Source organism: Phoenix dactylifera, chromosome 6 (genome assembly GCF_051530095.1).
Source record: "Phoenix dactylifera cultivar Ajwa chromosome 6, Ajwa_hap1_PhDact_Kaust_v1.1, whole genome shotgun sequence".
NCBI classification, from domain to species: Eukaryota; Viridiplantae; Streptophyta; class Magnoliopsida; order Arecales; family Arecaceae; genus Phoenix; species Phoenix dactylifera.
This window is the reverse complement of record NC_143195.1, coordinates 4,225,705-4,252,501: the sequence shown is the minus strand read 5'-3', so window position 1 is coordinate 4,252,501 and position 26,797 is coordinate 4,225,705. Positions and strand designations below refer to the sequence as shown.

The following is a 26,797-nucleotide window of genomic DNA, read 5'->3' as shown; positions in this document are numbered from 1 at the left end:
ATGCATTACTCAATTATACATGAACTAGGATAGAGCAAGCTATCATCCCAAGTCTTTTGGATGATGGAATTATAGCCCCCAAAAGGAATTAAGCACCAATATCGAATTTATGACTCTCATTTGTCCATCTATGGATTGAAGGCAGTGCTCCTGCTTCATATTGACATCCAATATCCATCATCTAGTAATTATTTAGAAAATTTCTATCTCAATCTAAACTAATGAACAAGGAGGCCCAAATTTTTCCAAGCATGCTAAATTTGTAGGCATCTATACAATAGCCTAAATAAGGTCAGTCCACCTAGGCTAGATATGTTTTATCAAAGATCTATCAAACCCAAATTGGACACGGTTATTAAATGTGTCAAACTTCCAAAACCAAACTTTATTATGTTATTGAATAGATAATCCGACTTGAGCGACATAGCCATTTAATATGGGATTAAGGGATCTTAAATAGATTAATCAGATTTTATGTGGGTTAAATAGGTCATATCATGAACTAGCCCAACTATTTAATGGGTCACCAAAGGTTAAACGTGTCAGAATCTAAATCTGAAACTAGCCTGCTTAATAAATGTGTTAATGCAAATTAACCTATTTACAACCCGGATCCATTTACATCAAACCTAAACCCGTTTAAACTAGGTTGGATGCAAGTCAAGTTGGCAGGTTAGGCCAAGAATTGCAACCCTCAAATTCCAATCCTAGACATGTGCTAAAGTTTGGCAGCTTTACCAAGTCTTTTATATCAAAATGATTAGACATATATACATTTTTTGATTTAAAATATTATTTTAAAAAAAGTCTAAAGATCGGAATATCATCAATATATAAACAAAGAATCACACAACATCATTGATGGTTTTGAAATAGACGCACTGATAATTGATGGAGAAAGCAAAGAAAGATATTTTTATCAAACTTTTTATGCCATTGTTTAGATACATATTTTAGACTACATAGGAACTTAATAATTAGTTTGCAAGCTTTATTCTCTTATTTTTTTTATAATGGATCCTTCAGGTTGGATAGCCATCTAATACGGCTGCCGCTCGCTCATGTCGTCTTCTTCTCCCACAGAACGTACAACAACGTGCTCTCAGAAAAAATAGGCATCAAAGCTTGGAAGTGGCAAGCTTGATGAGATCCTTCCTTAATATCTTCCCGGATGGATTCTTGGGAATGGCTGATATGAACGCCACCTTCCGAATCCTCTTGTAAGGAGCCACCTGAAAATATCACACTTGGTAAGAACTAAGAACGCCGCCATTAATGGCTCTCAATCCATGGGCTCACCTGCTTTGCCACGAACTCCATCACTCCAGCCTCCGAGAATTGGCTCCCAGCCTTTCTCACCACGTATGCCATGGGGAACTGACCCACTTCCCTGTCCGGAAACCTGCATCAAAATTTGCGTTTCGATTAGATTAGGTGCAGGGATTGCACGGTGCTGATTAACCACCGGTGAGTGTACGATGGGATTTTAGAGGGAGAGAGAGAGAGAGAGGGGTGATTACGGGATCACGGCGGCATCCGTGATCTCAGGGTGGGTCAGCAACAGTGCCTCCAACTCTGCAGGGGCCACCTACATGAGAATTAACCACCGTCCAATTAGGATCAGACGTCTCAAATGGATACCATTATAAGTTTAGATACATATATGGATGGAGCCTACCTGGTAGCCCTTGTATTTGATGAGCTCCTTGAGTCGGTCCACCACGAAGAGAAAACCGTCCTCATCAATGTAGCAAATATCTCCCGTCCTCAGCCACCCCTCTGAGTCCAATGTGGCGCGCGTCGCCTCTGGATTCTTGAAATAACCTAATTATTAGACATGGGCAAAACCGACATTTCATTAGAAAAATTATCAGGAGCTCATCATCAACATGAAGAACAATCTACATTTTTTAAGATTCAGTATAAACAATTAATTCCAGGCATTTGGTATGGTTGCAATCTATACTACAATAAAGTGAAGCTTTAGAAACAAAAATCAAATGGGGGTGAGCACCAACGAAGAAAGTATGGGCCGGGTTGCCAATTTTATTATATTTTCTTTAGTAACTATTAAAAAAAAAATCAAAAATCAGAGACTCCTCTTGCCAATATTTTCAAAATATACTTTTATTGATACATACTATATGGGCAGATAATACACACCAAGCAAATTAGTCTAGTAAGCCAATATATACATTTAGGTTAATCAATACACAAATTCTAGAATATAGTGCTTATCAGGATACGGTACACGGCTAGAGAATACATGCTTAACAAATAGTTATTTAGCAACCTAATACCTACCTCTAAGTAAATTAATACATAGTTTTCAGATCATCATATTTATCAGTACTTTATAACCAAATGGTACATACTCGTCGAGTTTTTGATACATACTGTAAACTTTTTTGGTACACACTGAGTAGAGATCCAATACATATCTCCAAATAAATCGATATATAGTTTCTAGAACATACTTTTTACCAAGACACACATGGCTAGATGATATACAGCCAATAAATTAGTCATTTAGTAAGCAAATACATATCTTTGGATAAATCAATTCATAGTTTTCTTAGATTTTTATCAGTATTAGTACACAATTTTTTTGTTTTGTCTAACATAAGAAATTGTATATATATTATTTTTTAGATTCCATAAACTCTTAGGTGCAAAGATCCTAAAAAAAAAAGGAAGATTTGAAAGAGAAGAAAGAGACTCAAGAGGAGAAGGAAGATATCATAAAAGGGAAAGATGGCTTAACGACAAAGAGGATAAATGGTGAGGTTTGACGAGGAAGAAAGTGGATGCAGACGGTCTTTCATGAATCCTCCCAACGTTTCGAGGAATCCACGCGCTGCCGGGGAATCCACATAGTCCCAACGTTCGGAGGATTCCACGCGCTACTGGGGAATCCACAGTTCCAACGTTCGGAGGATTCCACGCGCTGTCGGGGAATCCACATAGTCCCAACGTTCGGAGGATTCCACGCGCTGCCGGGGAATCCACAGTTCCAATGTTCGGAGGATTCCACGCGCTGTCGGGGAATCCATATAGTCCCAACGACTGCGCGTGGTTCTTGTCCACAAGGCCGCACGTCGGCTCCGAATGTTGGTCGCCACTCGGATCTTGCCGCATTTGGCCGTTTATCACGATCCGTTCCGCACGTTGTTTGGAACAAAACAAGAAACTATTCCCTGTTAGGCGCACGTCTCTCTGTTTAAATAAAAAAATCACTTTTATACGTGGCGTTCATCCGGTAGACTATTCCCTGTTCGGCGCACGTGTTGAAACCTCATTAGCCTCCGAGTGGTATTATCAGCATACATATGGCATTGATCAGGTGGCCATGTCCGCATGATTGTCACGTGCTGGTGTCCCATTCGCTTGAGTAGAAAATAAATAAAGAAATAAATTTGATCAGGCCTTTTTGCCTGGTATGGTTGGCAAAAAAAAAAACCTTCTTACCTCTCCGGGTGGATGCTACGGTTGGTGATCCCGTCTAGCCTCTCTCAGGAACAAAAATCATGAGGGCACCATAGAAAACATTATGGGACGTGGCTTTTCTTCGACGCATCTTCTCTTGCATAGATCTTAAAAGAGAAATCCAAAAGCTCAATAGAGATAAAGGGATTCCTACTTAATTTAAAACAAAGAAAAGAAAATTATATATGCCAAGAGATATCATCCGTAAAGAAAGACCATCTACATCTTTTTTTTTCCTCGTCAAGCCTCTTCTTGTATCCTCTTCCTCGTCAAGCCATTTTTTCAATCCATAAGGGCTTCCATCTCCGTCCGAGTCTTTTTATTCTATCCTTCTTAAAACTATATGTCGATTTATCTAAAGATATGTATTGAAACTTTAGATGACTATTTTATTAGATGTGTATCACCTGACCGTGTAGTGTGTACTCATGAATACTATGTTTTGCAAACTCTATATCAATTTACTTGAAGATATGTATTGGGTTGCTACTAGGTGTGTATTAGAAATGCTTATAGTATGTATCGGGAAGCCGACAACTGTGTATCACTTGGCCATATAATATATACTGATGAGCATTATATTTTGGATTATATAACGATTTACCTAGAGGTGCGTATTAGGATATTGAATGACTATATTGCTAAGTGTGTATTGACTAGCCCATATACTTTGTGCTGGTGAACATCGCAATGTAGAAACTATATATCAATTTACCTAGAGGTTTGTATTGGATTTTTACTAGGTGTATATCAAAAAAGCTTATGGTATGTATCAGAAAGTCGATGAGTATGTATCACTTAACGAGGAAGAAAGATGATTCGACGGCCTTTCTTCATGCATAGTTTCTATTGGCGCATAATTTTTTTTTTATTTTTTAAGTTATAGAATTAACAGACTCCATGCATGGTCTTTCTTCATGCATGGTCTCTATTGGAAAAACTATGACACATGGCATGATCTAAAACCATCCGATAATATGTGGCCAAAACCCTGCCATCAACCTTTCTTTGTTTGACTAAAAAAAAAATCGCCCAAGGCTCTTCAAATTCATAGGATTAAGAAAAAGAGAAGAAATTTTGCCTCGACTTGCCATGGTGCATGTGTCAAATTTCTATTAAGGGGAAGAAAGCAAAGGTCAGAATCTCTATTGTATGCAGCTTGATATCCCTCTTTTAGGTTAGACGTCCATGTTTAGATGAGGAGGGAAGGGACCAAGTTTAATACCTCCTCATAGCCCTTGTACGTCTCACTTAGGTAGCGTTTGATAACCCAATCACAGGTGATTCTTATTTTCAGGATAGTTTAATTTTTAATGATTTAAAATCATCACATTTGGTATGCTATGTTCTACTAATTAAAGATTTTTAGATATCTACGAGTAACTTATTTAGTATTGTATAAAAATCCAAGATCACTCATTATATAATATCAAAATTATCCTTGATATATTTCATAAAAACATATTATTAATTATTAATATATTCTATAAAAATTTATTTATTATTCTTATAAATCATCAATCCAATAAGATATATTAATTATTATTATAGAATTAATATTTTTATTTATACTTATAATATATTTTTAATACTGTTGGGGGAAAAACCCCAAGTCATTCCGCCACGGAGGCGCTCGGCTAGAGAGCGCCGACCGGAAAGGCGCTCGGCCAAAGAGCGCCGACCAGAAAGCTGCTCGGCCAAAGGATGCCGACCAGGAAGGCGCTCGACTAGAAGGCGCCGACCAGAGTGCGCGCCAAGAGGTGCCCAATCAAAATAAGCTGCTCGGTTAGAAAGTGCCGACCAAAGACAGCGCCGAGGCGCTCTGCTAGAAGGTGCTCGCCTAAAGGGCGCCGACCAGGAGTACTCAAAGCAGCCCCGCCACAGGGCGCCCCATTGGGCGATCAGCTCGGCTCGGCACCCTCGCCGAGCCGATGCCTTGACCAAATGTTCAACCTCCGCCTAAAGTCCAAGGGACTTGACAACTCCTACGGCTTGCGACCTGCCACTATCTCCAAGCCATCAAGGCATAAGATCTCCTCAGGCGTTCGGCACGACCTGCCATTAATGCATGAGACTCCCTCAAGTCCCCGATGCACTCAGGCATTTAATGAACACGGCCCAAGACGATCTCCGGATCACTGAACCATCAGAACGTATGGCTCTCCCTGACCGCCGGTTCATTCGGTAATAAATGCACTTACCATCTACGGACCCCAGGCCCACCGCAGCCGGCGGTTCAACCACTCCAACAGGTCCGATCGACCGTGACAACTCCCTGATTCCGGTCTGATCCGGTCCCGTTCTCCATTACGCCATTAATGGGCCACATGGTGCCCAATTATTACAAAACAGGACAAACCTCCTGTCACCTCCCAGGTAACAAAAATCCTCCTATAAAAGGAAACTTGGAGGGAAAAGGGAGAGAGGACCAAAAACCAGAGAAAAAAACCCGGAGCTGGAGAGAACCCTCCTAGACCGGGGGAAAAAGGAAGAAAACAGCACAGACACAATTGAACACGAGATTCTTTTTGTCTTCTCCACATACTCTCTCCCCTGCTCTCTCCACATACTTGCCCCCTCTGACTTAGGCATCGGAGGGCCGGCGCCGGGGAGCCCGGCCACCGGCTTTTTTGCAGGACAGGACAGGACTGGACGCACCACCCCTCTTCGGACGCTCCCACGCCCCCCGGCGGAGGACGCAGCCAGCCGGCGCACCACCGTCCGCCCCCTGCAGCAGCGGAGCTCCTTCTTCCCCGGCTTCACGGTGGCCCCCGGGTCCAATTTCCAGCAACAGTTGGCGCTAGAGGAAGGGCCCGAGTTCGCTACCATGAAGCTAAGAAGCAAAGGGGCTTCCAACGCCTCTCGACGTCCTCCACCAAGCCCAGAATGTTCCGTTCGGAACTCACCACCCCCGGTTGAGCCAGCACCTCAAGTTCAACCGGAACAATTTGATGCCCTGGTGCAGCAAGTGCAGGCGTTGGCTACCGCCGTCCAAAGTTTGCAACCCAGGGGCATCCCAGCAGCACCGCCTCCCCCGGCTTCAGTTCAACCGGAGCCCCCTACAAGCGGGCTTCCTCTTCGAGGTCAGGACTTTCAAGTCCAGGCCTCCCTCTGGAGAGAGCACCCAGTCAGAAATCACGGAGGCTGGCCACAGCCTTCAGAAGCTGAGTCGGTTCCAGGGCAACCTGCACCCGGAGGAACCGCTGTAGCGATCCTCCAGAATGATGAACTCGACAAGAAGGTCGAAAAGCTGGAGCGCCAAATCCAGGCACTCCACGGGAGAAAATCGGGACGTAACGGCGACTTCGAGTTCAATACGAAGTCGCCCTTCTCCCAGGAGATTGAAGATGAACCGGTTCCCCTCCGGTTCAAGATGCCCCAGGTGGAGCCTTACAACGGCAAGGCAGATCCCTTTGACCACCTGGAGAGTTATCGGGTCTTAATGGCCCTACAAGGAGCCTCGGAAGCCATGATGTGCAAGGCTTTTCCGGCGACACTCCGAGGACCAGCCCGGCTTTGGTTTACCGGGCTGAAGCCGAGTACTGTCTCTTCCTTTGAGCAGCTCGGCAGACAATTTGCTGGCAACTTTGCCGCCAGCCAGCCCCAGCGGCGGACATCTGACTCCCTCCTTGATATCAAACAAAAGGAGGGAGAATCCTTCAAGGAATACTTGGACCGGTTCACCGCCGCAACATGGGAAGTCCGGGAGCTTGACCAGTCAATCGCCATGTCGGCGCTGAAGACTGGAGCCCGGTCCTACAAATTCCTCTTCTCGATTGAGAAGAATTTCCCAGCAGACCTTACAGAAATGTTCGCTCGAGCCCGGAAGTATGCCAAGGCTGAGGAAGCCGTGGCCGTCAGGCGGGGCGGGACCGAGCAGAACCCCAAGAAGAGGCGCCGTGAGGAACGCAGCCGACCCAGAAGCCCGTCTCCACGACGAGCTAAGAATCCGCCCCGCCCGAAAAGTCCACCCCGGTTGAGAGGACCGCCGCAGCAGAGGTCACTCCGCCCGAGGTTCCCACTGCAGGCCCGTGCACCTGAAGGGAGGTATGAAGAGTATACTCCCCTCAATGCTCCTCGGGCTGAAATCCTCATGGAGATTGAGAGTCGGGATTGCATCCGGCTCCCCCCTCCAAAGCCAGACACCAGAATCCGGCGTGATCTCCGGAAGTATTGCCGTTTTCACCGGGATCACGGCCATGATACCGAGGATTGTTATCAGCTCCGAAATGAGATCGAAGCACTCATTCGCCGAGGGGTGCTCGATCGGTTTGTACAAGGCCGGCGTGAAGGAAAGAAGCCAGCCGAAGGAGCAGCACAGCCTGAAGGTTCTAATGCCAACAGGCCCATCGCCGGCGTCATCAACACTATCCGAGGAGGGACCTCGGCTGGGGAAGCCTCAGGGGAAGGAGCCTCCTCGAAGCGCCCGCGCACCTCTGAAGCCATCTCCTTCTCAGATGACGATCTAGAGGGAGTCGAAACTCCCCATGATGATGCCATGGTCATCTCCATGATCATAAATAAATTTGATGTAAAACGCATCCTGGTTGATAATGGAAGCTCGGCGAATGTTTTGTATTTTGATGCTTATTGTAAAATGGGGATGACAAAAGAACAGCTACGGAGGATGAATGCTCCGCTAGTTGGATTCACTGGGGATTCAGTCCCAGTAGAGGGCGAGATCGACCTTCTGGTCACAGCCGGGCTCGCCCCTCGTGAAAGTACCGTGGGTATGAGCTTCCTTGTGATACGCCTGCCCTCGGTTTACAACGCCATCCTTGGAAGGCCAGGACTCAACGCCCTCCGAGCAGCGGTCTCAACTCACCACCTGCTGATGCGATTCCCCACCAGCCAGGGAGTCGGTGAAGTCCGAGGGGACCAAATGGTGGCAAGGCGATGCTACCTAGCGACCCACGAGGCAAGTCGACCAGCCGAGGTGCCCGCCCCAACGACTGACCAGCCCTCAACTGAAGTTATGGAGGCACGGGTCAACCCCCAGAAAGAGCGGGTAGAGCCTGGTGAGTTGTTAATTCAAGTTCCCTTACGAGAGAACTTTCCCGAGCTAACCGTGCAGATCGGCTCTGGCCTTGGCGAAAACGAGAGGAGTCGCCTCGTCGACTTCCTACGGGACAATATGGATGTCTTCGCCTGGTCGCCTGTAGATATGCCGGGGATAGACCCGGAGGTCATGGTCCACCGGCTTCAGGTGAAGCCGACCTGCAAGCCCGTGCGGCAAAAGAAGCGAGGTGCCGCCCCTGAACGACAACGAGCAGCAGCCGAGGAGGTCGGCAAGCTCCTTGAAGCCGGTTTCATCCGGGAGATATCCTACCCGGAATGGCTCGCCAATGTGGTCCTCGTCAAAAAAGCTAGCGGAAAGTGGCGTATGTGCGTGGACTACACCGACCTGAATAAAGCCTGCCCGAAGGACAGCTTTCCACTTCCCAGCATTGACCAGCTCGTGGACTCCACCTCGGGTCACGAGCTGCTGGCATTCATGGACGCCTTTTTCGGATATAACCAGATCCGCATGGCGCCAGAAGACGAGGAAAAAACAGCCTTCATCACCGACGGGGGAACCTACTGCTACAAAGTGATGCCATTCGGTCTAAAAAATGCCGGGGCGACTTATCAAAGGCTGGTCAGCCGGATCTTCAAAGACCAAATAGGCCGAAACATGGAGGTCTACGTGGATGATATGCTGGTGAAAAGCAAGGCGGCGCAAGACCACATAGCCGACCTCAATGAAGCATTCTCCACACTCCGAAAGTACCAGATGAAGCTCAACCCAGCTAAATGTGCATTCGGGGTCACCTCCGGCAAATTCCTCGGCTTCATCATTACACAACGAGGAATCGAGGCCAATCCAGAGAAGATCCGAGCCCTCCAAAGGATGACGCCTCCCAGGACGGTCAAGGAGGTACAGCGGCTCACGGGCCGAGTGGCAGCCCTCGGGAGGTTTATCTTCCGCTCAGCCGAGCGCTGCCTTCCATTCTTTGCAGCCCTCAAGAAGCCGAAGAACTTTTTGTGGTCGGACGAGTGCCAGCAATCTTTTGAAGAGCTCAAGCACTTGCTGGCTTCCCCTCCCCTACTCACGAAGCCTCAACAGGGTGAGCTCCTCTACTTGTATTTAGCTGTCTCCCCTGTAGCAGTAAGCTCGGTCCTGGTCCGAGAGGAGGGGAAACTTCAGAAACCGGTGTACTACACCAGCCGGGTCTTAAGGGATGCTGAGACCCGATACTCCAAGCTTGAGAAGACCGCCTACGCTTTGGTCATCTCAGCTCGGAGGCTCCGACCCTACTACCAAGCTCACACAGTGGCTGTGCTGACTGACCAGCCGATCAAGCAGATCCTGCAGAGATCAGATCGTGCGGGTCGGATCACTAAATGGGCCATTGAGCTTGGGGAATTCGACATTGAGTACCGGCCCAGACCGGCGATCAAAGCACAAGCACTCGCAGACTTTATAGCCGAGTGCACCATACCAGATGAGGTCGAGCCTGAACCTGAGCCACCGTTGGAACAGACCCCAAGTTTGACATGGACTCTACATGTCGATGGCTCTTCAAACTCGGGGGGTAGTGGAGCAGGATTTATTCTCACCAGCCCGGAGGGGGTGGTCGCCGAGCAGGCCTTGCGCCTCGAGTTTCCTGCTTCCAATAATATGGCGGAGTATGAAGCGCTCGTCGCTGGGCTTAAGCTAGCCAAAGAGCTAGGAGTGAAGGACTTGAAGGCCTTCAGTGATTCTCAGCTCGTCGTCAACCAAATTGTGGGCGACTTCGAAGCTAGAGACCCGACCATGCAGAAGTATCTCCAGAAGGTACGGGATCTCGCCTCGACCTTGGACTCTTTCCACATTCAACATATTGCCAGGTCGGAAAATCTCAGGGCCGACCAGCTATCAAAGCTGGCGTCCTCTCGCATGAGCGAGCTTCCCAAAGAGGCAGTCCTGGAATATCTCCAAAAGCCCAGCACAGACGAGCCCGAGCAGACCCTCTGCACCGAGCTCGAGCCAAGCTGGATGGATGAACTCATCAGCTATCTGCAAGACGAAACCCTCCCTGCTGATGTACGAGAGGCTCGCCGAATCAAGCGCCTCGCCACCCGATACATACTATACGAGGGAAAGCTCTATCGGAAATCCTTCACCTCTCCCCTTCTCAGATGCCTTCGCCCAACGGAAGCTAATTATGCCCTGCGCGAAGTCCATGAAGGAATTTGTGGAAACCATCTGGGAGGACGAGCCTTGGCCCATAAAATTCTGCGCCAAGGATATTATTGGCCGACACTCCAGAAGGATGCTATGGATTTCGTCCAAAGATGCGACCGGTGCCAAAGGAACGCCAATGTTCAGCGCCGGCCCTCGGCTCCTTTGACTTCTATCAGCTCCCCTTGGCCTTTTGCCCAGTGGAGAATTGACATCCTTGGGCCATTTCCTCTGGCCACCGGGCAAAGGAAGTTCCTGGTCGTCTCCATCGACTACTTCACTAAGTGGGTGGAAGCTGAGCCCCTCGCCCGGATCACCGAGCAGAAGATGCGGAATTTCGTTTGGAAATCCATCATTTGCAGATTTGGGCTCCCCCGCATCCTTATCTCTGACAACGGTCGCCAGTTCGACAACATCCATTTCAGAGAGTTCTGCTCCGAGCTTGGCATTGACCACCGCTTCACCTCGGTCGCGCATCCTCAGACGAACGGAGAAATCGAGGTAACAAATCGTACTATTTTGCAGGGTCTCAAAAATAGGCTCGACAAATCCAAAGGACAATGGGTCGAAGACCTATACAATGTCCTGTGGGCTTACCGGACTACGTTCCGCGTCCCCACCGGCGAGACTCCCTTCAACCTGACATATGGGATGGAGGCCGTCATTCCACTAGAGATTGGGCTCCCCTCTCCAAGAGTCGAGCACCACGATGCTAGCTCCAACTCTTCGCAGCTCAGAGGCAACCTCGACCTGATCGAGGAAACAAGGGAGGTCGCCCGAGTGCGTATGGCGAGGTACCAACGAAAGACAGCTCAGTACTACAACGCCAGGGTCAAAGTCAAATCTTTCAGACCAGGAGACCTTGTCCTAAGAAGAGCTGAAACCTCCCGACCAACTGAGCGAGGGAAGCTGGCCCCGAATTGGGAGGGACCATACCGAGTCACGCGCATTCGCCGACCCGGAACTTATCAATTGGAGTCTCTAAATGGGACTCCCATTCCGCGGAGCTGGAGCTCTGAAAATCTCCGCGTGTACCACTAGTAGAACCCTAAGGGGTCCCTCATTATTCAACCATTAAATTCCATTCTATGAATTTCACTCTATGAATTTCATTTCACGATAAACTGATGGTTTGCGGACTTATTCCGAGCTCACCAATTTTCTTGATTATCCCATGGCATCAGGTTTATTCTTCTTCCCTAACCACGGTTGGGATGCCCTGATACCTCGGGATGGAGTACCTGCGTGGACTCCCTGAAGATGTCCATGAGTTTATGGTGCGCTCTCCATCAGCGAGCTCGGCTCGTTCTCCTACCCTGGCCACGGTCAGGATGCCCCGAGACGTCGGGACGCCCCGGTTACCGGGAAGCTCGAGGCGTCGAGACATGAGTAGCGGTCCTCTCTGACCGGACGAGCTCGGCTCGTGCTCCATCGACTATTGAGTAGCGGTCCTTTCTGACCGGACGAGCTCGGCTCGTGCTCCATCGACTATTGAGTAGCGGTCCTCTCTGACCGGACGAGCTCGGCTCGTGCTCCATCGACTATTGAGTAGCGGTCCTCTCTGACTGGACGAGCTCGGCTCGTGCTCCATCGACTATTGAGTAGCGGTCCTCTCTGACCGGACGAGCTCGGCTCGTGCTCCATCGATTGTTGAGCTCGGCTCGTGCTCCTACCCCGACCTCGGCCGGGATGCCTCGAGACGTCGAGACGCCCCGGTTCATCGGGATGCCCCGATATGTTGGGATGTTGTCTTTATTGGCCAAACGAGCACGGCTCATTCTTTACCAGCTTCAACCAATGAGCTCGGCTCGTCCCTTCATCGATGGATTTCTCTGCCGACGTCCTCGAAGAACGGAGTCCGAGCAGAGAAGCGTCTTCAGTCGCCTCGGCGCAAGGACGCATACGGTACAAGGTACCCATTTATTTAATGTTTTTACATTACCCATTATTGGATTTCTCTGCCGACGTCCTCGAAGAACGGAGTCCGAGCAGAGAAGCGTCTTCAGTCGCCTCGGCGCAAGGACGCATACGGTACAAGGTACCCATTTATTTAATATTTTTACATTACGCATTATTGGATTTCTCTGCCGACGTCCTCGAAGAACGGAGTCCGAGCAGAGAACCGTCTTCAGTCGCCTCGGCGCAAGGACGCATACGGTACAAGGTACCCATTTATTTAATGTTTTTACATTACGCATTATTGGATTTCTCTGCCGACGTCCTCGAAGAACGGAGTCCGAGCAGAGAAGCGTCTTCAGTCGCCTCGGCGCAAGGACGCATACGGTACAAGGTACCCATTTATTTAATGTTTTTACATTACGCATTATTGGATTTCTCTGCCGACGTCCTCGAAGAACGGAGTCCGAGCAGAGAAGCATCTTCAGTCGCCTCGGCGCAAGGACGCATACGGTACAAGGTACCCATTTATTTAATATTTTTACATTACCCATTATTGGATGCTCATGACACCGACACATTGTTGCAAGTCCGGTGAATCCCCGTCACGGGCTGACGGGTATGCAGTCCATTTGTAAGAAAAGAATCCGGTTCGCCCCGGCAACCCGAGGCTCGGATTCGAAATTCGTCGCATTAAGAAGTCCCAAGTCCTAACGACCGCCCTAGGGCTTAGTCGAATTCTGGACTAGGCTCGGAAAAACGTTCCGAGCCCAAACCCTTGGTATAAGCACAAGCGTTGCTACACCATTAGTCGAAGAACCGAGCAATGGAGCTCGGCAAGCCAAACTCTAACTCAAAACCCTATGGCGGGAAAAGCTCAGGCCCTAGAGCCCATATCCTCGGAACCTAAAACAGATCCGAGCAGAGAAACTTGTTTAAACTACAATAGACGAATTTCCACACAAATGAATATTCATTTCAAAAAGCCCGGAGGCCTAGTACAAGAGCTCGGACCCGGCCTTAACAAAGTATAGAGGCCGCTCCGGCTTACAAAAAAGAAAAAGAAGATAGGAAAAAGGGGAAAACTACACCAAGGGCTCAGGCCCGGCGACTTCAGGAATGGTTGGCTCTTCTGCGGCCGAGGCCCCCACGGTGGCTTTGGAAGCTGCCTCGGTGACCTCGAGAGCGATCTCGCCTTCTTCAGCTTGACCCTCCTGGTCGGTCCCGCCAGAGGTTGGAACCTCTACCTCCGCCTCCGCTTCTGGGTTTTCGACCCCAGCGCCTGGTTGAAGCAGGCTAAGGTCGAAATCTGGGAGAAGTCGCCGCAACTGATTGCGGAAGTCCTTGAAGCCCTGGATGAGACCATTGACGCCTTCCTCTTCCATCAAGTCGCGAAACTCTTCCGATTCGCGGAAGAGCTTGACGGCGTCCTGGGCCTGCTCCCGGGCCTCCTTCTCTCGAGCCTCGTGGTAGGCGGCCTTCCGCTCCAAAATCTTTATTTCTCTCTCGCGATCCGCGAGCAGAGATTGCACGTCAAGTAGACGGATCTCGAGATCTCGGACCTTTATTCGAGCCTCCCCCACCTCCTGCTCGCGTATAGCGAGCGACGATTCGGCCTCCGTCCGGCGGGCCTCCGCGGCGCGCACTTCAGACATAGTCAAAGAGTGCGCGCCCTTCTCCTCTTCAAGTTCGGCGACCAGAGTCCGACCCTCGTCTTCGGCCGCCCCTAGCTTCGCTTGAAGCACTTTCTGCTCGGCCTCAGACGCGAGGAACTTTGTTTCGGCCTCCTCGCGCCCCCTTTGATGCCTTCGGGCCCGGTCCCGATAGTCCGGATGATGTGAATCATCGTCTCGGTCTCGTGGAGGCGCTGCAAGAGGGACATGTGAGAAACAGTTTTAAGCCGAAACACAAATTTGCACAGAGATAAAAGTTGACTTACTCGGATGGAAGAGCAAATAGCGGAGTCCATGAACTCGCCGTAGTTCATGGACCGAATTTTGGCCTGGTCGGCCGGGAGCAGCGCGACCCGAAGAACTTCGCGCGCCACTTGTGCATTATCGAGGGCGGAGTCGCCCTCGAAAACAGCCCATCCAGGAGCGTAAGGCACCCGCTCCTGAGGACCCGAAGAACCCGCCAGACCGGCCTCAGCTGGCCTGGGTGCGGCCAACCCCGTTGCTTCTTGGCTATTCCCCGGCTCAGAGCTGGGGAATTGGGGTCGAGTAGACGGCTGACCGGACCGCTGCGTGGTAGAGGTGGGGCGTGCGAGTGCCAGATCTGTTGAGGTCCTCCCTCCCTGGTCAGAATTTGGAGCTTCCCGCCGACCAGGGACTTGCGAAATTGGCACCGGACATGGAAGTGCCGTCGTGGCTCCGCCAGAGCCCACGCCCTCTCCCCGACCAGCCTCAGGGCGCACGGGGCGAGAGGCGTGCGCCTCAACTGTTGTGGTCGTCGAGGTCTTCGTCGAGGTCTTTGCCGAGGTCTTTGCTTTCTTCCTCGGCTCGGTCGGTTCTCCTGAGAGTTCGGCCGCCCTCTTCTGGAAGCGGGCGAAAAGGACTTCGCTCTTGGTCACCATTTTTGCGATGTCTGCAAAGATAAGCAAAATTAGAACATTAGAACAATAAGGAAATAAGAAGTTGCTGTAACTATTCTTACCCTGAGGACGTGCCGAGCTCAAGCCCACGTTCACCAGGGCGTCCTCGCTAATGAGGCCGTTCAGCCAAATCCCGTCCCCAAGGCTGCGGATGATATCGAAGATCTCCTGCTCACGCGGAGAAAGCTGGGGGAGCCTGTTGATGGATTTAAGTTGGGCCGGCCTCCACCTGGGGTCAAACCCCCAGGACCGTTTAGAACCCAGGAAGAAGAATTTCTCCTTCCAACCATGAATGGATGAGGGGGCACCATGAAAAAGTGGCCGACCCACCCGGAGGGCGATGTAGAGCCACTCCCCGTCTCCCGGGTTCGACTTGAAAATAAAAAGTCACCGGAAGACGTTGACAGAGGTAGGAATCCCCTGTAGTAAACACAGTGACAGGAAACCCATCACTGCCCTCCAAGCGTTTGGAGTGAGTTGCGCCGGAACCAACTGGCATACCGCCAGCAACTCATTCACAAAGCCGTGAAGAGGAAATCGGAGGCCGGCCCAGAGTGACTCCGAGTGCACTCCGATCCAGCCTACCGGAGGATCGGTTACCCGATCCCTTCGCCTGGCGGGTTCCAAACGGAACCCGTGAAGAGGGAAAAACCACTCTTCGGTCATCTCGACCTCCAGGACACTCATGGTGGATACTACTTCGCTAGGCAACGAACCCATTACAAGAGAGGGAAATCAAAAAGAAGGGGGACCTGGGAAAGATGCCGGAGAAAAGGGACTTCGGTCTGAGGAAGACTGGAAGAATAGGAAGCTGGAAGCAGAAAGCAATAGAAAGAGGACAGGGGGCCGGGGGAGAGTTTATATAGACCTCCCCAACGGCCCGGATCAGCGAAGAAAACGCTGCGTCCCGGTTAGATGATAACACGTGTCGGTCTAAAAGACAGAACGACGCATTTAATTAGGGCTAGCGCTTCGAACATCGAAGCGCCCCATCGGATCGTGCGGAAAGGCGTCCGCAATCGAAGATCGTGCGGCCCCATCATGAGCCCACGACGCGAGGACGCTTCGCAAAAAGTGCCCCAATAATGAGACTCTTCGGGAAAAGAGAGACGCCGCCTATTAAAGGCACCTCAAAGCGCTCGATAATTCAAAACGCGCAACAAATTAAAATTTTTGGAATCCGTAATGCCCCAACTAAAGCTACTTCCCACGCTCCAGCTGGTAACCAACTGGAACTCGGAAGTCGGGGGGTAGTGTTGGGGGAAAAACCCCAAGTCATTCCGCCACGGAGGCGCTCGGCTAGAGAGCGCCGACCGGAAAGGCGCTCGGCTAAAGAGCGCCGACCAGAAAGCTGCTCGGCCAAAGGATGCCGACCAGGAAGGCGCTCGACTAGAAGGCGCCGACCAGAGTGCGCGCCAAGAGGTGCCCAACCAAAATAAGCTGCTCGGTTAGAAAGTGCCGACCAAAGACAGCGCCGAGGCGCTCTGCTAGAAGGTGCTCGCCTAAAGGGCGCCGACCAGGAGTACTCAAAGCAGCCCCGCCACAGGGCGCCCCATTGGGCGATCAGCTCGGCTCGGCACCCTCGCCGAGCCGATGCCTTGACCAAATGTTCAACCTCCGCCTAAGTCCAAGGGACTTGACAACTCCTACGGCTTGCGACCTGCCACTATCTCCAAGCCATCAAGGCATAAGATCTCCTCAGGCGTTCGGCACGACCTGCCATTAATGCATGAGACTCCCTCAAGTCCCCGATGCACTCAGGCATTTAATGAACACGGCCCAAGATGATCTCCGGATCACTGAACCATCAGAACGTATGGCTCTCCCTGACCGCCGGTTCATTCGGTAATAAATGCACTTACCATCTACGGACCCCAGGCCCACCGCAGCCGGCGGTTCAACCACTCCAACAGGTCCGATCGACCGTGACAACTCCCTGATTCCGGTCTGATCCGGTCCCGTTCTCCATTACGCCATTAATGGGCCACATGGTGCCCAATTATTACAAAACAGGACAAACCTCCTGTCACCTCCCAGGTAACAAAAATCCTCCTATAAAAGGAAACCTGGAGGGAAAAGGGAGAGAGGACCAAAAACCAGAGAAAAAAACCCGGAGCTGGAGAGAACCCTCCTAGACCGGGGGAAAAAGGAAGAAAACAGCACAGACACAATTGAACACGAGATTCTTTTTGTCTTCTCCACATACTCTCTCCCCTGCTCTCTCCACATACTTGCCCCCTCTGACTTAGGCATCGGAGGGCCGGCGCCGGGGAGCCCGGCCACCGGCTTTTTTGCAGGACAGGATAGGACTGGACGCACCACCCCTCTTCGGACGCTCCCACGCCCCCCGGCGGAGGACGCAGCCAGCCGGCGCACCACCGTCCGCCCCCTGCAGCAGCGGAGCTCCTTCTTCCCCGGCTTCACGGTGGCCCCCGGGTCCAATTTCCAGCAACAAATACTAATAATTATTTTGATTAGGAAAATAAGGCAAAAAAAAGTAAGTTATTAAATACTTTTATTATATAAATATAAAGTATAATAATATGATTAATAACATATTATAATATCATATATCATAAATATTATATATAATATTTATATAATAAAATATATTGATATAATATATTGATATACTATTTTTTTGATAGATTAAGGGGCATTTTTATCCTCAACTTTTAGCCCAAGATCACAATCCTGGAGTGATCTAGGATTTCCGACTCAATAATGACCATCTTATTGCTGGGTCGTACGGTAATTTAAGAGGTAGGGGTTATTTGGGATCATTGCAACATAGAATCACCATGGTGCAACTAAATATAGTGATCTCATCACTTTCACCTATATCATTCTTGATCATGAGATGATCATCTCATACCAAACATCCCCTTATGACAGGAGATGTTAATTGGACATGACCCAGGTAACTTCCACAGACCCATGGTTGACGGAAGAGGGTCAGTGGGGAATGCAATGCTCAGAGACCTGAGAGTCCCCTCCATTTTTCTTTCTGACCTCTCTGGAGTCTCCAGGCAATTGCATAATCTGACCGCGACCTACAAGCATGCTAACATCCACACTTATTCTTGCTGTTTTTGGAATAAAATAAAAGAAAAACCATGATATTTTCTAGTCAAAAAATAGAGAAACCATGTTAAATAAGCCAAAAAAAAAAATAAGCCTTCTTTTCCTCTTTTTGGATAAAAATTGGATTTTTTTCAGCAAAAAAATTCTCCGATGCAATTTTATGTTTATAAAAAAACCTTTTCTTTGGTTCCTCTCTTTTGTTATTGAAGAGATTTTTTTTGTTTTTTTAAAAAAAATTCTTTTGAATCCCTCTGTAATTTTAGAAGAGAAAAAGATTTCTTCTTCCACTTGCCTATTTTAAATAGGGCAAAAATTATTTTGTATATTTCCATTTTTAAAAAAAATCTTTTGCTATTAAGAATAGCAAATTGCAAGAAAATCCAGATTAGCAGATTTCAGTGTGATTTTATCCAATTTCTCTCTTGTCTCCGCAAGAGAAGGTGAAACAGACAGACACAAGAGAAGTACTCCAATTTGGGTAAAGAGGAGTGATCCGGTAGAGGATCTTTCCATTCTAACAAAGATCCAAGAAGGAAACTAAGAGAAAAGTTTAAAAAAAAGAGAAGAAGCTGAGAGGGTAGCCCCGAATATAAGAATATCACATTTTACAATGTTGATCCAAGAGGGAAAGCGACGCAGAGGGCGAGAAGCGGAGAAAGATGGGATTTCGGCAAATTCGAGAAAGTAACTCACCAAAATAGAGCGCTGCTGAGCCGGAGTTGGTAGTGACAACTCCAACCGATGGTCACCATCCTAAACAACCATATCTTCATTATTATATTATACTATAAATATAATATTATATTATATTATATCATAATATATTGATATGTTATTTAAATAATTTAATATTATATTAAATTATTATACTATAGTATATAATATTATATTACTATATTATAATAATATTATATTACATTACAGTAATATTATAGTATATCATATATTTATGTATTAATATATATTATATTTTATTATGCTCTGTTGTATAATACTATGTAATGTTTTTTATGGTTATTTTATCATACCAAAAGTACTTTCTCGGTTTGTTTACCAAACACGTGTTAAAGTAGTACAACATTTTAGAAATATAGTTACCAAACAGCAAACAACTTTTTATAAAAGCTCTACTTTAGAAAGTTATACTTTCAAAAGCTCTACTGCCAATAGCACCTCCAAATGGGGCCTAAGGCCACGTCTAGCAATGCTTTTGGCAGGCTAAAAAGTATTTTCTGATCTTCCAAAAGTATTTTTGAAAAGTATAGTAGTATTTGGTAAAAAATTGAAAAGCAGTTTTGATTTTGTTAAAAAACTGAAAACGTCTATTTAGAAAAAACTTTATTTTGGAACTTCTCTCCAAAAGTGCCTTCTAGCCAATGTCAGAAAGTTATTTTGGTTTTAATAGCTAAAATACACACCAACAAATAGTAAGATTATATCTTATATTATCATATCATATTATAATATATTATTATACTATAAATATAATATAATATAATATAATACAATATAATATACTATAATAATAAACTAATATAATATTATATTATATTATAAAAAATTATGTTATATTATATTATTACATTATAAATAATATAATATATTATTGTAGTAATACATAATTATAATATAATATATTGTTATTATAATAATATTATAATATAGTATTAATAATATATAACAAGGTAATATATTAGATTTTATTTCATCATATTATATTCCATTATATTATAATATATTCAAATAATCTATTATATTATCATCTATTATTGGATTAGATTCTAATCCATTATATTATATTTGTCATATTATATTATAATATTGCATTATATATTATGTCATAATTATCATAATATTAGATAATATTATGTTACATTGTATTAATATTGTACTATTAATAATACATTATTATATCCTATCATATCATATTATGTTATATTATTATGCTATAGTATTCAATAATATATTATAATAATAAAATAATAATAATTTAATATATAATTATATGTAATATTATATTATATTGTACTCTATTATGCAATATTATGTAATATTTTTTGTTGTCATTTTATCATACCAAAAGCACTTTCTCATTTTGATTACCAAATATATGTTATAGCTTCACGATACTTTAGAATATAATTACCAAACAACAAGTAGCTTTTTCTAAAAACTCTACTTTCAAAAGTTGTACTTTTCGAAAGTTCTACTTCTAAAAGCTCCAAAAACTCTACCACCAAAAGTAATATCAAACAGGGCCTAAATCTGGAGAGGGCTTATGATAGGATGAGGTGGGACTTTGTGCAGCAGTCCCTACGGATGTTTGGGATACATGAGACTTGGATCAGGTGGGCGATGGGCTGTATCAGGGTGCCCTCCTTTGCTATTTGGGTGAACGGTACGCCCTCCCGTTTCTTTGCGTCTTCTGGGGGTTTGCGTCAGGGCTGTCCCCTCTCTCCTCTGTTGTTTATTATCTGTGCAGATGCGTTGTCTCGATTATTGCGGCAGGCAGTGTCGAGTCAGGAGATGGAGGCTTACAGACCGGTGGAGGGAGCGGTGGCGATTTCCCATTTGCTATTTGCTGACGATTGCTTGCTTTTAGCCAGGTCCTCGAGGCAGTCGGCTCGAGCTATAGTTCAGACCCTTCGGGATTACTGTGCTCTTTCCGGGCAACTGGTCAATTTGGACAAGTCTTCTGTGATCTTTAGCCCGAAGACGCGTGGGGCGCTGAAGCTATCTATACTGGAGGTTCTAGGTGTGGGCGAGCAGAGGGGCCTGATGTCCTATCTGGGGGTGCCTTTATGTGGACGACGTCTGAGGGTTAGGGATTGTGTGTCCCTTGTGACTAGAGTCAGATGCAGGCTGGAGGGATGGCAGTCTCATTCACTGTCTATGATGGGGAGGATCATTCTGGTGCGCTCTGTACTTTCATCTGTTCCTATCTATCTTCTATCCCACGTCGATATTCCGGTGGCAGTCTTGAGGTCCCTTGAGCAGTTATTCAGGGAGTTTATCTGGGGGAGGAGGAGCGGCAGAGGCGGGATCCACTTGGTGGCTTGGGAGAGTGTATGCCAGCCGACCAGTGCAGGGGGGCTGGGAGTGCAGTCCTTGTTGACGAGACGGGAGGTGTTAGCGGCGAGGCATGTTGTCAGATTTGTGCTTGAGCCAGAGAGCATGTGGTCCTCACTGATGAGGGCCAAATATGGTGTCTTGGTGCCTCGAGGGCGGGTGGAGCGTCACCACTCTCCGATATGGCGTGTGATGTGTGCCAGGGCTATGGTGGTGCTTCCGGAGATGAGATGGGTGATTGGTGATGGGCGCTCGATAGATGTGCTGGAGGACAGCTGGGTGACCGATTGGCCGTTATGTCGTTTGCCGACCATGGTGGACTCTGCGAGATTAGCTGGGTGCAGGGTGAGGGATCTGCTGGATGCTGAGGGGAGCCATTGGAGGGTGGGGATGATCAGGGAGGTGTTTGGTGAGCAGTTGGCGGAGTTGATTCTGGCCTTGCCTATTCCCTCTGGAGGGTCGTCAGACAGGCTGCTCTGGACTCCGACGGGGCGGTCGCGGGTGAGGGCCAGGGATCTTTCTGCGTTGTTCTGCAGGACGCCAGCGCGACAGATCGTGGGAGGATGGATATGGAGATTACGGATTCATCCACGGGTGGCACTTTTCATCTGGAAGGTGGCTTGGGGATGTCTCCCGACTAGGAGTTTGCTTGTTCGGCGTGGGATGGGGGTATCGCAGTTTTGCGAGGCGTGTGGTGATATAGTGGAGACCATTGAGCATGTTCTCCTGCTGTGCCCTAGAGCTCGACAGATATGGCAGTGTTCTTCGGTCCCCTTGTTTGATGCGGCAGTCTCGATTCAGGATCTGTTGCGGATGTTGAGAGAGTCCATGTGTAGGCCCAGGCTGGCGGCGGAGGGTATACGGAGGGCGTACCTGTCTTATCACATTTGGTTGGATAGGAACGCAGGCATATTTGAGGGGAGGCGGGAGTCTCCGAGGACGGTGGTGGACAGAGCGGCACGACATGCGGGGGAGGTTATGGCGGCTGCCACTGAGATTTCTTCTGGGATGGTCAGGGACACCTGGGGTACTTCTTACGCTGTTTCAGCGCCCCTTTTCGTTACTGTCTCTTGGGTACCCCCACCCCTTGGCTATCTCAAAATAAATTTTGATGGCAGTAGGTCACTAGACGGGTTGACTGGAGGGGTCGGCTTTGTGATCAGGGATCACGGTGGTAGGTTGGTGGCTGCAGGTGGGCGTCGGACTCCTGGGATTACAGTTGTTGGTGCGGAGCTGCGGGCTGCTTGGGAGGGCTTATCCTATGCCAGGCAGGTCCTTGGAGCCGAGCGAGTGTTCCTCGAGGGAGACTCTGCGGTGGTGATCGATTGGATCCGGGGGATGGACAGATACGGTGACGGTCACCCTCTGATTCGGGAGACTCGGAGGATGGCTCAGATGATGGCCGGTTTCCAGATGGGTCATGTGTTTAGAGAGGCGAACAGGGCCGCCGACTGGGTCGCCTCTTTTGTGGCCCGGCATTCCGGGGATGTGTTGTGGACGTCTAATATAGACGCTCCTTCTCCTTTGTTGTCTTTTATTTCTTCGGACATGGCGGGTTGTACTCATGTTAGATCTATTTGAATGAGTAGCCGTTTTTACCAAAAAAAAAAAAAAAACAGGGCCTAAATCACATTTGCAATCAAGGCTAGAAATATTTTTTTAAAAAAAGTAAGGACTCATTTTGTTCATGGACAAAATTTGTCCTCACTAGAATATTTTTTCTAGGAAGATAATTCCTAAAAATATGATACCTAAAAAAATATTTTTGGTATGTTTGGTTGATTGTGAAAAAGTGATATATTTCAAAGTGAAATATGTTTGGTTGAGTATCTACATTTTCAGAAAAGTTGTATGAAATATGTATTATAGCTTTAATAAAAAAGAAGACCTTTTATATATATATATATATATATATATATATATATATATATATATATATATATATATATATATATATATATATATATATATATATATATATATATATATATATATATATATATATATATATATATATATATATATGGTTTTGATGGCTTTAAGATACTTTTGATAAAAAAAAACTTTATTTTTAAGTAGCTTTTGTATGCCCTCTCTAATTTATTTTTTTTTTTTGTAAAAACATTCTAACTAAACAAAAAGTGCTTTTTTTTAATCGTATTATCTCTCTTTCTTTTCCCGCACTTAAAAAATAAATGGGAGATGGGCGTTCCCCTGACCTTTCATGACGTAGGGACCCCGGATCCAGAGCTCCCCCGTGCAATTGACCGCTAAGGACGCACCGGTCTCTGGATCCACGATCCTGGCCTCCGTGTTGGACGTCAGCAGCCCCGCCGTTCCGTACCGCCGGGTCTCCTCTGCCGAGTCCGTGGACGCGGCGATCCCAGTGCTCTCCGTCAGTCCATACCCTTGCAAAATCTCCAGCGCCGGATACTTCTCCCGGAACCTCTCGATCACCTCCCTCCCCAGCGGCGCGCCGCCGCACATCACCCGCCGGAGCCGCCCCAACGGCAGCGGCGCCGCCTGTTTCCCCATCGCCACCAGGATCGGCGGTACCAGCGGCAGATACGTCACCCCGTACTCCCTGATCGCCCGGATCATCTCCCCCATCTCGTATCTCGACAAAATCACCACCTTCGATCCCGATCCCAGCAGCCCCGTCGCGAACAGCGCCAGGCCGTAGACGTGGAACATGGGGACGGTGCAGATGAACGTCTCCGGCTCGCCACCGCCCTCCTCCAGTTTCAACCGGCTGAGGATGATCTGGACCATCGAGATCAGATTCCGGTGGGTCGCCACCACGCCTTTGCTGGTCCCGGTGGTCCCAGAGGAGTACAAGAGCGTCGCCGTGTCGTCCTGGCTCACCAGCTCCCGCCGGCGCCGGAGATCGGGCTCCATCGCCTTCAGTTCCTCGATCGTGTAGCGGATGCGGACATCGTCACCGGCGATCCGGCGGTCCTCGAGGAGGACGATGGGGAAATCGCGGTCGCGGGGGAGTTTTCCGACGAGGGCGCGGGTGGCGAAAGCCAGGATCGGGTCGCAGCCGGAGATTTGCTTGGCGATTTCTTGCTGGGTGTTTAGTGGGTTGGTGGTGGTGAGGACGGCGCCGAGGGACATGACGGCGAGGGAGACGACGGGGAAGTGGATGGAGTTGGGGGAGAGGAGGAGGACGACGTGGCCCTTGCGGACGGAGAGGTGGGAGGAGAGGCCGGAGGCGAGGGCGGCGACGGAGCGCCAGAGGGCGGGGTAGGAGACGCGGCGGCCGGAGGCGGCGTCGATGAGGGCGGTGGTGCCTGAGTGGCGGCGGGAGGAGAGGAAGGTGGTGACGTCGAGGTGGGGGTCGGAGGGGAGGGGGACGGGCTTGCGCTTACTGTAGAAGATGGAGTTGGAGGGGCAGAAGCCGCTCCGAGGGTCCACCGGTAATCCGTCCGTTCGTTGTGCCATCGCCGGAAGCTGTTAATTTCCCTCTCGTTTCTCCGGCAGTGGGGTGGGAAAGGGAGAGCGGTTCAGAGTTTGGTGCTGGGTTTTGGAATTTAATGTTGGTGCTGGGTCTACATCTCATTGGATTAAAGACGCAAAGCACCTATACTAGCACGTTAAAGAAGAGTCCACTGGCGGCCATAGTACGCTGAATGTCGCTTTTCCTGCTCGTGCCGGCGTTTTTTTTTTCCTCCGATAAAATCAGTATTTTATATGGCCCTCATATTAAAAAAAAAAAAAAGAAAAAAAAAAGCTACAAGGAAAGAAAAAAAATCAGCAATTCTCGTCCAAATAAACTCACCAAAATACTGAGCCACAAAAAAAAGCAATTCAATTTGCAGCTCTATTTATTTTTTAAAAAACATGTGCTGCTCCGAAGAATTTTATTTTTTTGATTAATCTGCGAGTCTCACCGGATGGCCATCCTCTTAAAATCAATTACCTAGATAATTCTCTCAAGGTGTACTTGCTTTCATGGCCTCTGAATGTGGCGCACAGCAGCAAATCACGTGCTTTCTCCGGGTGTTCCGAGGGTTCCGCCGCATGCACGACTGCCAAATATTGACGCATGCCGCTCTCTAGCGAGCCCGCCGGCCGTCTCCGTGTGGTATTAGGATGGACGTCGCACGGAAGGAAATTCTCCGGACGAGGAGGGACGGGGAGAGTCATAGGAAAAGGGTGCTGCTTTTTCACCAAAAAAAAAAGGGTGCTGCCATTATGGCCTCTACCTTGCTGGTATATTATTGGATAATATCATTCTTATGCCATATTGCAGATACGGCATGACTGCATGGTATACCTCTCAGGTTCCATTCATTGCATGCACAACTCCTATCAACCAAGTTCACTCCAAGTTCATAGTTTATCACCATTGTAAATTGCCTCACACCATCTATCTCTGGCTTATTTTTCTCAATCTTCTCTTGAATGCAAGGGTGAATACTCCCATGCCACTTTTCAATATCTTTCCATCCAGACATTAATGCCCTTCGTATGTCTTCAACCATCTAACCTATTGGCTTTTCCCTTGCTTGTACTATGTAACCATTGAATGTTTCGCATATGTGGAAATGGACTGAAAAAAACGCTAACATATTTCCTTGGGTTTGCATCTGTGAAGCCCTTACATGCTCCTTGCAATAGTCTTTTCGGCTCATCCGTTACATCAAGATAGTCTCCATCTGCTGCACGCTTGGCAGTCTAAAACAAGGTGGACTTCAAAACTCCACCTCTGTGCCTCTTTCTCCAATTTTTATAGGATGACTTACATTCACTGAGATGGTAGCTTTTTTCGAGAGGAGTAGAGAAATATAGTTTTATGTATTCACCTTTGATTTATGCAACCATTTTTTTATTAGTTTCATTTTTTTCAAACATTAATATGTAACTGTTTATTTGAGAGATATAGGAGCAGGCTACATCCTTTATTTCAAAGCACGTCAAGGAGTCATATCATCATCTGGTGCTACTAGTCGCATTGATGGGCTCAGAGCGCTATGGTCGAGTGAGGAGTTATAACGTTGGAGTTACCCCCACTCAATTGTCTGCAGTAAGTAGATATACCCAAGATACTAAACAAGGTAGTAGCACTGCAGAGATTTGTAGTCTAAAGGTAGTAATAGAGGAGGTGAGACAAAACCATCAGACAGAGATAGAAAAGATAAAGCAGAGCTATCATACCAAATTGGCGGAGTCGAGGTAGAGCCATCAGACAGAAATACAATCTTTGAGGGCTCAGCTTTACCAGATTTCATCTGTGTTGAATAAATTTGCTCTTTCTCAGGTAAACAACTACATCTATCTAAATATTTTACATAAATATAATGTATTTTTGTATGAGCTTAATGATTTTCATATTCTTAACTTCTAATGTTTCTATTTTTTTTTGTAGGTTTCTAATACTTCATCTACTCGTAAAGATGATGATGATGATATCATCGACCCCGATACCTCGTAAATTGTTTATTTAAGAGTTTGATATATATGTG

The 26,797-nt window shown here is 47.6% G+C and overlaps 1 protein-coding gene across 1 annotated transcript; it reads right to left on the bottom strand.

Moving 5' to 3' along the window:
- Positions 1–888: 888 nt before the first annotated feature.
- On the bottom strand, positions 889–24,900 carry LOC103700229 (4-coumarate--CoA ligase-like 4). Its single transcript, XM_039126860.3, has 5 exons — positions 23,549–24,900; positions 1,679–1,824; positions 1,521–1,588; positions 1,300–1,402; positions 889–1,232 (listed from the first exon to the last, which is right to left on the bottom strand). The coding sequence occupies exons 1-5, from the start codon at positions 24,771–24,773 to the stop codon at positions 1,119–1,121; spliced, it is 1,656 nt and encodes a 551-aa protein (XP_038982788.3). The 5' UTR covers positions 24,774–24,900; the 3' UTR covers positions 889–1,118.
- Between the last annotated feature and the right edge of the window lie 1,897 nt (positions 24,901–26,797).

Bases quoted from the DNA above. Each gene is read 5' to 3' on its own strand.
- LOC103700229 (XM_039126860.3), bottom strand. From the start codon at position 24,773: ATGGCACAACGAACGGACGGATTACCGGTGGACCCTCGGAGCGGCTTC. The intron at 1,589-1,678 runs GTAGGCTCCATC...ATTCTCATGTAG, and splicing joins TCAAATACAAGGGCTACCAG to GTGGCCCCTGCAGAGTTGGA. The intron at 1,403-1,520 runs GTAATCACCCCT...ATTTTGATGCAG, and splicing joins ACGGATGCCGCCGTGATCCC to GTTTCCGGACAGGGAAGTGG.